Here is an 11,148-nt window from a genome sequence, read left to right as displayed (position 1 = left end):
AAGAGATTTTCCTAAAAATCTATGGATAACCAAAGAGGAGGCATGTTTGTCCCTTTCCAAGGGGTGCAATGTGACTCCTCTAAGGTTATTTACAACACTGGCTCCAGAAAGCAGCAGCCCCCTAGCAACCATTTGGAATGGGTAGTTACAGCTGTACACTTTGGAAATGGTCAGGCCTTGAGTCTGGTGTCTGACAAGCGTTTCAGTCCATTTCTGGGGAGGGTCAGTGTCTGGCAGCCCCGGTCCAGGTTCTATCCTTTGATAACAGCAATTGGCCTCAGTTTGATGGCCTTCTTGCTGATTCCAGCATCGTGGCAGGTGTTCACCACATCTGTCACATTCTTATAGGATTCAGGAGCCTGCAGGGGAAGAAGTACATGTTTTTAAAGAATACTCAAAATGGAATCTTTAAAAGCATTAAACGTCATTTGTAACTAAAGAAAATTAAAATGATATAAAGATTAAGCTTAACATTGCTAAGGTAGACACTGTCACCTTATTTTATATTTTTTCTGTATTTCCCAAATGTTCTCCAAAGAACATGTATTATCACTTGTATAACCAGGAAAAGCAGTGTTACTGAATGAAATATTTATACCACTACCCTACTGGAAGGAAATGCACCAAACCATCATATGTTAGCAGCAATTATCTCTGGATGGTAGAATTACTGCAATTTTAATGTTCTTTCTTTATAAATACCTGCAGTAGTTAAAACTGCTACAATGAACATATAAAACCAGAAACCAAACCTAGTGCCATTGAGTTGATGCTGACTCATAGCGCCCCCCACTGGTTTTCCAAGGTGGTAAATCTTTAACGAAGTATATTGCCCCATCTTCCTTCTGTGGAGCGGCTAGTGGGTTTGAACTACCAACCTTCTGGTTAGCAGCCAAATGCCTTAGGCACTGTACCACCAGAGCTCCTTAAATATGTAACTATAATTGTGTGTGTGTTAAGTGTATGTTTAGACAGGTTTCTAGTAAGACCCCACGCCCGCCTTCATCCCATTCACACTCACTGGCTTGCCAACATTAGAGTTTATCTCATCATTCACACCCTTTATCCCTCCCAGACCCGTTCCCATGTTCTTGTTAGGTGCCACCGAGTTGGCTCCAGCTCACAGTGACCCTATGTACAAAGGAACGAAACCCTGCCTGGTCCTGCGCCGTCCTCACAATCTTTGCTATGCTCGAGCCTGTCGCTGCAGCCACTGTGTCAGTCCATCTCGTTGAGGGACTTCCCCTTTTTCACTGCCCTCTATTTTACCAAGCATGACATCCTTCTCCAGGGCCTGGTCCTGACAACATGACCAGAGGAGGTGAGACAAAGTCTGGTCATTCTTGCTTCTATTGCGTACACCCTTTTCACAGTATACTAAATCCTTCCAATTTCTGAAACTTTTCTATTGTGGCCTCTGGAATTCCTTCTAGTGAGTCAAATGCAAACTCCCATCCTTTCCCTCTTCCATGAACATTTCTTCCACCCTTCTTTTCTACTGAAACATGGCTCCCCTGAGGGTATTATCCCTCTCTATAGCTGGGAGCTCTGGTAGCGTAGTGCCTAAGGCACTTGACTGCTAACCAGAAAGCTGGCGGTTCAAACCCACCAATCACTCCTCGGAAGGAAGGCTGGGCAATCTACTTCCGTAGTAATACTGCCTCGGAAACCCAAGGAGGGGTCGCTATGAGTTGGGTCCGACTCGACAGTACATAACAACAACATAGCTTTTGTGAAGTGTTGTAATTGTTTTCTCTCCCAAACTAGGTAATGCCATTGGCTCCAAAAGTTGGCTGTGTCCTTGCTCTTCATGGTGTTTTCAGGCCATTCTCTCTCTCTTTCCCCTCCCTGAGAACTCCCAGTTTTGAATCCTGCAGTCGTCATATGAGACCGTAGCTATGTACCACAGTGATGCAGTCTGCATTAGTGTATGAAGAGTCTCACCTCTGGCTTACTGTCCCTCTCCTGGTCTGATTCTGAATGATTTCATCACTCAGGGAGAAGATACTTTGAGGACATTGATTTCTGCTCCTCTAACCATTCCTGACAAATGGTTGTTTGGCTACTAACCAAAAGGTCTGTGGTTCAAATCCACCCAGGGATCCATGGGAGAAAGATCTGGGAATCTGCTCCCATAAGATTACAGCCTAGGAAACCCTGTGGCAATTCTTCTGTCCTGCAGGATTGCTGAGTTGGAATCAACTTGATGGCACCTGATGACAGCTGTGTCAGGGGACTGAGCTTCTGGATGACTGTCTTTTCTCAAACTTTTTAGAAACGAGTCACTTCTAATTTAAATATCTGTATGTCTCTATAATTTAAATAAAATCTTTACTCCCCTGTGACTCAAACAAAACTAAATTTTCCCAAACGTTTCCTCCCCTTTTCAGAAGACTGCATTCAAGTTCCAACAGTAAGTATATAGTTATGCAAAAGAATGGTTAAAATGAGTTACCTGAAACTGCCTCTAAAGTTTAATGTGTAGACAGAAACTAAACATGGCAAGTAAAAATGGTTTTTATGGGCTTGGGTCATAATAATCTCCAAACAAAAGAGAAGTCAATGATAAACACTACATGAGGTCATTTTAAGAAGCAAACATAATCTCTGCTAATAATAGCAAAGATTGTTGTCTCTGTATATTGGCATAAACTGCAAGTAGTTTCCTCTGAATGATTACCAACATTCCACTTACCTCTTCCATAACCAGCTTTGGTGAGGCAACACGGATTGCAATTCCCATGTCTGCCAATTTGTCTAAGACGTCCTGGAAATCTAAGTTACGTCGAGATTTCGCTCGAGAAAGCGCGCGGCCCTAGAATGGAAAAGGATAAACTTCACTTTATAAATGAGAGCTAGATTTTATGTTTGATCCCAACAACTACTAAAATCCTTGGGATTCCTTGATCCATTTAAACTAAAGAGTTAATAAAAAACAATTTTATTCTCTTTATCAACCTTACTGTGTGTCTTTTATTATAAGGAACATCAAATCACATCCTCTTGGAAAATAAACTTCTACTTCTACAATGTATTTGATTCTTAAAATGAAGCTCTGTATGTCTGTAACTATTGTTGAATTAATAATAAACTCAATATAAATGTAATTAATTATCAAGGGTGTCATCACAAAAACTTTGCTCTCTGTGGGGCTTCTCAGTCTCGGCATTACTGATGATTCAGACCAGACAATTCTTTGTCGTGGGGGCTGTTCTGTGCATCCTTGACCTCTACGCAGGGTTACTCCCTGGGTAGATGTTACTCCTGCCATTCTGTAACAAATCAACATTATCTCTGGGGGGGGAGGGCGGGGGAGAGAATTAAAATTAAAAAGCAAAACAAAGACATTGCCAAATGTCACCAGGTTGGGGTAGCACAAAATCCAATTGAGAACCACCAAGGAAAATGAGCAGTTGGGAAGCAGCTGGAAATAAGGATCACAGAAAAAAACAGGTCAAAATGTATGCTCAGGGTCAATACTAAGAGAAAGAGCTCTGGTGGCATAGTGGGTAAGGCATTTGCTTGCTAACCAGAAAGTCAGTGGTTTAAGTTCACCAGCTGCTTCGTGGGAGGAAGATGAAGCAATCTACTTCCAGAAAGATTTACAGCCTTGGAAACTCAATGGGGGTTGCTATGAGTCAGAATTGACCTGATGGCAATGGGTTTGGTTTTGGTTTTATTCTAAGAGAAGGACCTCTGGTGGCACTGTGGTTAAGGCATTGGGCTGCTAACCAAAGGTCAGTGGTTCAAACCCACCAGCTGCTCTGTGGGAGAAAGACAAAGCAGTCTGCCTCTATAAAGATTTACAGCCTTGCAAACCTCATGGGTTCACTGTAAGTCAGTATCGACTCAATGGCAGTGGGTTTTTTGGATCCTAAGAGAAAGTATTCTGGTGGTGCAGGGGTCAAAGCATTCAGCTGCTAACCAAAAGATCAGCAGTTTGAATCCACCAGCCACCCCATGAGAGGCCATAAAGCAGTCTGCATCAGTAAAGATTTATAGCCTTGGAAACCCTATGGGTCAGTTCTACTTTGTTCTACAGGTCGCTGTGAGTTGGAGTTGACTTGATAGCAGTGGGTTTGGTTTGGTTTTTGTCCTAAGAGAAGACTATTGTAGACAGTTTCTATTTCCCACTCCAGTACCAGCCAAGCACTATGATGACTTAGGACAGGGGATAGCAAACTACAAGCTCAAAGGACAAATCTGGCCCACAAGCTGATTTTGTAAAGAGTGTATTATTGGAGTAGCCATGTCCATTTCTGTCCTGTCTACAGCTGCTTCCTTACTACAACAGCAGAGTAGCTGTGACAGAGACTGTATAACCCACAAAGTTGAAAATACCGATCACCTATCCCTTCACAGAAAGTTTGCCGATTCCTGGCTTAGAAGATAAATGGCAATGCACTGACATGGGTGTGCAGACCAGTGTCGGTTCTGCTTTGCAAACAGGGCACGGCTCTCAGACCGTAAGTGGATCTACCCAGCAGGAAGGAGGGAATCATGCCGAGGATGCTCCAGTGAATCACTGAGCTCTGCATGGACGTACATACGTGCAGGTACATTGTACCAGTTGTCAACAGTTAACAGTAAGCTCAGCCAATGTGACAATTTTCTAGTCTGGATTTTTTGGATTTACAGAGGTGAAGAACAGACCATAGCTCTATAGGCAGGAGATAGGACAGAACCCATACCTCTACTTTGTTAATGTTCAGTCAGGTACATTTACCTGTCCAAATGCAAACTAATTACTATGCTGAAGAGATCACTGTTAGTCAGCTTCCATTCTCCTTACCGCTCCATGGCAGGTGGTTCCAAAGGTTTCAGTCATGCCTTGTTCAGTACCAGTAAGAACATAACTGCAGGTTCCCATGGTGCCACCAATGAGCACAGGCTGTCCAGTGAGCTGAGGATGCACACAAATCAAACGTGTCAGACTTTAGAAAAGCCTGAGTTTTAATACCTAAGATTTAAATTTCTACTTGCGTTGTAGGAGAATCTTGGGCCTCCAAACAGTGCCTCCTATAATTTTGTATAGGAGCTCTGGTAGCATAGTGCCTAAGGCACTTGACTGCTAACCAGAAGGCTGGCAGTTCAAACCCACCAGCCATTCCTCGGAAGGGAGGTTGGGCAATCTATTTCCCTAGTGATACCACCTCGGAAACCCAAGGAGGGGTCGCTATGAGTTGGGTCTGACTCGACGGTACATAACAACAACATAATTTTGTATTAAGAGATTATTTTCATTCTGTGAAACTGGGAAGGTGGAGAGGGAGTGATAAAGTGAAGACCAGTAAAGATGCAGAAGGTGGACTGAATTTAGGAGCGAAGTGAAATTCATACTCGGTGAAGAGTTACTCTGAGGACCATCATGGGCAAAGCACTTGGCCTCGGCATTCTCATCTATGAGGAAACAGGCTAACAGGCCTTCTAACTCTACAACAGTCAGACACCAAAAGGATAAGAGGAATTAGACAGACAGACAATTCAAGATTAATCTTAATCTTGCCTTTGTCATACTCGAGACTCTTTCAATAATTCAAAGGCCTTAAAGAGATGATCTTAATTCATTTTAACACAGTAAAATATATCCCAACAGCACTTTTTAAAATAGCATACTGCAAACACCAGTGCTACGGGGGGGGGACAGTCACTGCTTCAGGGAAGAATGGGAATCATGGTTCCTACGGGGGACATTCTGTTTCCCTAACTGCTGCTTTTGTAAATTCATCACCTGTACAACTATCCAAACCATGTCCCACTGCTTCAAACCACACAAGCAGGTCTCCGTACTTGGTAATCCACAGCAATGAGGGGGTGATGAGGAGGGAAAGCCCGGGTGGACCCCTTCCTGTGCACCAGCAGTGTCCGCTCCTTTCCGTCCACCACATGCTGCTCTACTTTTGCAATATTGTGAGAAACATCATAGATCACATGGAGGTCCAAGTCATCAGGGGTTGTGTTGAAGACCTTGGCAAAAGCCTATGAAAAAAAGCTTACATTAAAAGCAGCCAGAACCAGCTCTTTATAGACTTTATCTTAGTGACTTTAGTAGTCTGTTCCTGAAGGCAGGGAGGTGCTTAAGAGTTCAAAAATACTTTATTGTAAATGTTTGCATAAAAGACAAAAACTGCCTTTTAGACCATATAGTCCATTCTTGGCTCTAAAAATTCCAACTCTGACTGAAAAGCTGCCTAGCTATTCTTGATCCCAGTGCCTTCCGAATCTCAATGAATGGCATCTCTATCTGCTTCACTGCTTAAGGCAAAATTCTAGGAATAATCTTGGGTTCTTTCTCTCATGCTCCACTTAAAATCCTGCCGATTTAATTTACAAAGACTAAACGCTCCCAGTATTCTAAATATTTTATTACATAAATTCCTAGAGCAAAACCCCACAGGCTTTGAGTACACTATATCCAAATGACATATTACACTGGGTAAATCTGCTGCATAAAAACCTCTTTAAAGTATTTAAGAGTAATGTCACTTTGAAGGCTAAGGTGTACCTGACCCAAGCCATGGTATTTTCAATTGCCTCATACGCAAGTGAGAGCTGGACAATGAATGAGGAAGACTGCACACTTGAATTGTGGTGTCGGTGAAGAATACTGAATGTACCATGGACTGCGATAAAAATGAACAAATCTGTCTTGGAGGAAATACAGCTGGAGTGTTCCTTAGACGTGAAAATGGCAAGACTTTCTCTCACATGCTTTGGTCATGATGTCAGAAGGGACCAATCCCTGAGGAAGGGTATCATGGTTGGAAAAGGAGGGGTCAGTGAAAAAAGGGAAGACCCTCAAGGAGGTGGACTGGCACAGTGACTGCAAGGATGGACTCAAGCACAGCAATGACTGTGGGATGGTGCAGGACCGGGCAGAGTTTTGTTCTGCTGGACACAAGGCTGCTATGAGTCAGAGCCAACTTAACAATACCTAACAGCAACATGTGTTAAAGCACTTCATTAACTTCATCACTACTAACTAGGGATAAAAGAGCAACTTCAAGGGCACCTGGCGGGTTAAAAAGGTCATGGAGGAGCGGTTGACCCAGGCATAGTTCCCAGCTGCAGCCATTCCCTTCAGGTAGTCCTGACCCTCTGCAGAAGCGATTCGTGCACAAGCCAACTGACGGTCATTGACTATAATCTTGTCTCTCTTCATGGCTTTTTCCATAGCTACCAGTGCATCTGCAATAAGAGAAACAGACCCAATCAGCCAGTTTTCCCTCCAGAATTCATATTTATTACAGAAAGGGAGGCTACCATTAAACCCACTCGACAACAAAAAAAAGAAACATACAACTTTCTCTTTAAAGTATTTCTGAGCTTCTCCATTTGCTTAGTCAAGATCTGGTTTCTTAACAATGTTCTCAGTCTGAGTCCTATGACATGGGTCCTATGACATGGGGGTGAGAAAGAACATCTGTCCTCCAGTACCTCTTAGCCTTCTAAGGTGAAGACTAAGATGTGTACATAAACAGCAACAACCCGGCCTTAGCTGCCTCATTGCTACATGTCAAGGGATAAGAACAGAAACAGTGAAACATATTTCATTACCATCACTGTTTTTATTTATTTTTATTTTTTAATGTAGTGCTTTAATATAAAGGAACTGAAGATAAGTTGTCAGATCTTAGATTTTCTGTAGGAAAATCAAATCCATAATAAAGTGCAGAGGTACTTCGGAGAATATACAAAAGCACTAGTCTGTGCTTCCCATATTTGCTAAATATTCTATAGGGTCAGGCTGACATAAACTACCAAATTTTCAAAGGATGAAACACACATGTAAGACTAAATTATGACATGAGATTTATTTAAGTTTATAGTAATTTCTACGTATTGATATAATTTTTTGTATATTCCTAAATCCTTTCATATACTGTTTCATGCTGTTTTGATCACAAGTGTCCCTTGTGTGACTGTCCAAATTGCAAAGCCCAGATCAAATTCTGTGTCAATGAAGCTATGGTAGTTAAGTTTGTGTGTCAACTTTGCTGGGCCTGGTTGAGTGGTTGGGCAGCTGGATGTAGTATTCCCCATGATGGGACTGGTAATCAACTCCATGGTGGAATCTGTGAGCAGCTGAGTAGCTGCCGTAGGGATGTGCTCTGCTTCCTGTATATAAGGAGAGGCCGTGGGAAATGGTCTCTAAGCTTATGGCATGCATGAACCCTGCATGTAGCTGTGTCATAGTTCAGCAGCCTGCCAAGCTCTGTTGACCCTGGGACTTATAATGGACTTGAATTAATGGCCTGCCGTGTGGTTTGGTAATATCAGGACTGTGTGCCTTTTTACTTGTCAACCTTGGGTGTGGCAGCCTCAGCAGCCAGCAGCTGTCTGAGTGAAGAAAATCTGTAGCTTCAGTGGGCTGGGAGTAGGAGGCAGAGCTGAAGCCCAAGGTTGAGGGGCTTTCACCCAGCCCCTAGAGCCTGGCACTTTGAACTCAGACTTAAAGCCTCCAAACTCTAAGAGAATAAACTCCTGTTTGTTCAGCCATCACATTTGTGGTATATTCCTGTCAGAGCAGCAATAGGTGACCAGAACAGAAACCACCTCTGAAATCTTTTCTTATGTTCTAGCTGTCTCTCCTATAGTTCTAGTTTTTACTTTCTATCTTTTCTTTTCAATATACAGGACTCAGGAGACAATCTGAGAGCACAGTTCTATCTGAATCACTGATCTACCGTAACACAGTCTTACACAGTAGGTACCCAATACACATTGGCTGAAGGAATGTCTACTTCATCAACTCCACGATACTAAGCATTTTCTCGTTGTTTTAGTAACCGTGATGGTAAGCAGAAAGAGCCTAAGGCATCTGACTGCTAACTAGAAGGTTGGCAGTTCAAATACACCAGCCACCCTGCAGAAGGAAGATGGGGCAATCTACTTCTGTGAAGATTTACTGCCTAAGAAACCCAATGGGGGTTGCTATAAATTGGAATCGACTCAATGTCAGTGCGTTTTTTTAAATGGTAAACATAACAGTAACTGGAGCCAACATTTATCGACTATTTACTGAATGTCAGGCGCTGATTTAAGTGTTTTCATTTATGTTACTTTGTTTAACCTCTCACAACACTGTATGAAATAATTAGGTCTAGAATATACCTGTGGCAACTTGGTGGCCCAATCCCCTGCTTCCACTGTGGATCATCACACACACTTGTCCCTTATGGTCGATGCCCATTTTCCTTGCCGCGTACTCATTGAAAATCTCATCCACAACTTGGATTTCTGCATAATGGTTGCCTGCTCCCAGGGTCCCCAACTGCAAATTAAGAATGTCTCATAAAATGGCTTCTACTGCAGCTTTTTTTTTAAATATTCATTAAAAAAGCACACAGTTATTATTATAAAAGCAAGCCAACAACAAAAATCCAGAGTGTTTTAGATAACAAAAATATTTGTAAGCCTCAGAAATGCTTCACTCATTTAAAACAATATTCTACACAACGAAACTAATGTGGGCAAGCTCCTCAAGTTAATTATTAGAAATCTGCTTACAGGATGTATTTACATGTAAAAAACGCTTCACAAACCAAAATGATGACAACACAGGTCATTATGTGGCTCTTAGGACACTTCAACTGACATGACGAGAAGGTCAAATTTTGGGATCCACTCTGGTGATGCCATCTCTTAGAAAAGGTCCAAGTTCAGATAGGGTTTCTTAAATGTCTATGAGTTCAATGACGCTCATCAATACCTACCACTGAAAAAATATATCTTGTAACTGAGGCTCTGCATCCTGGGTGGCACAGCAGTTAAGTGCTTGGTTGCTAACTGAAGGGGTGGAAGTTCAAGTCTACCCAGAGTTACTTTGATCGAGTTTTAAAAAACGAGCCATTAAAAACCCTAGGGAGCAGTTATACTTCAACACATGGAGTCACCACAAATCAGAACTGACTTGATGGCAACTGGTTTGGTTTGGTTTGCTTTTGGTTTGTAACTGAGCCCAAAAGATCACTTAGAAAACCAGACTGCCAGGCTGAGAGAGTCTTTAGAGGCCACCTAGTATGGCGATCATACTATAATGTCAGCTGAGAAACTAGACCCAGAGGCAGATACAGGCCAACATCAGTGAATTAGTGGCAAAGCCATGACAATGAGCTGCACATTTCAAACACCTGATGTGTTCTTAGCTCATGGGCATATACACTGCCAAGTATCTCTTTCCATCTCAGATGGCAGAGAGCTCTGGGCCAAGTCCATACACTGTCTAAGCATGTACACATCTAATTCGGCCTAAGTAGTAAAACTTGTATCATATTCCATCCCTCACCATCCACTTCTAACTCATGATTATCTTGCTTCATTTTACAAACATTTCCAAGCCCCTGGTATCTTTTTAGAATAAGAATCAATCATAAACAACAAAAAGGTTTATTCCCCTCACCCAGAAACCTTCATCCATTTATTTATTTATTGTGGTGAAGACATGTACCTAATAAAACATCTACCAATGAAAATGTTTCTTCTATGTAGTTCAGTGACATTGATTACATTCACTGTGGTGTGCAACCATTATCACTATCCTCTTCCAAATTATTCTACAAATTTGGGTTTTTTTGGGTTCATTGTGCAAAAAGACCTGGGGATATGCCTATTAAAGGGAAAAGAAAATGTTTTTTCCAACAAAAATAACGTGTTGCTCTCCACGGAGAGTTACCTGAGGAAGGCCTCTCTTCTTGGCCCTGGCAGAGACCTTGTTGGGGTCAGCCTGCAGCATCCTTCCATACTCTTCACAGTGCTCCTTGTCTTCAGCCCAGGCATAGCCTTCTCTCAAAGACCAGTCCACACCCATCTCCAAGGCCTCCTCCAAGTCTCTGAAGCAAGAAAGAAGGTGCTAGTCATTCCACAGCAAAGGGAGGTCAAATCCTAAGGGTGCCCACATCTCCAAAGGGCAGAGCAGAAGACTACAGTTACTGACTCAGCTCCTATGGACCAGGTATTGTGTTAGGGGCTAGATTTAGAGTTCATGTGCTCAATTAACTCTAGTTTATTAAGTGAAGCAGTTTCATAAATAATTGCGTATCATTTATGCCCTTACGGAACTCTGTCTTTGTGAGGGAGTTACACATAAATAAATTGTAATATAAGATGGAAAATGTTGTATTCAAAACCAAAAACTAAACTCACTGC

General features: G+C 42.2%; 1 protein-coding gene across 1 annotated transcript in view; it reads right to left on the bottom strand.

Moving 5' to 3' along the window:
* Positions 1 to 251: 251 nt before the first annotated feature.
* The window catches only part of RTCB (RNA 2',3'-cyclic phosphate and 5'-OH ligase), a 20,662-nt gene continuing 9,765 nt past the window's right edge, over positions 252 to 11,148 (bottom strand). Inside the window, exons 5-11 of the mRNA XM_042781973.1 lie at positions 10,676 to 10,832; positions 9,115 to 9,274; positions 7,013 to 7,188; positions 5,791 to 5,979; positions 4,793 to 4,903; positions 2,696 to 2,815; positions 252 to 359 (exon numbers count right to left, since the gene is read on the bottom strand). Coding sequence (XP_042637907.1) covers positions 252 to 359; positions 2,696 to 2,815; positions 4,793 to 4,903; positions 5,791 to 5,979; positions 7,013 to 7,188; positions 9,115 to 9,274; positions 10,676 to 10,832 — 1,021 coding nt within the window. The remainder of the gene's footprint in view (positions 360 to 2,695; positions 2,816 to 4,792; positions 4,904 to 5,790; positions 5,980 to 7,012; positions 7,189 to 9,114; positions 9,275 to 10,675; positions 10,833 to 11,148) is intronic.

The sequence above is a fragment of the Orycteropus afer genome, unplaced genomic scaffold, assembly GCF_000298275.1.
Source record: "Orycteropus afer afer isolate SDZICR_OR568_19922 unplaced genomic scaffold, OryAfe1.0 scaffold00209, whole genome shotgun sequence".
Classification (NCBI taxonomy): domain Eukaryota; kingdom Metazoa; phylum Chordata; class Mammalia; order Tubulidentata; family Orycteropodidae; genus Orycteropus; species Orycteropus afer.
This window is presented reverse-complemented; position numbering and strand designations above follow the sequence as displayed.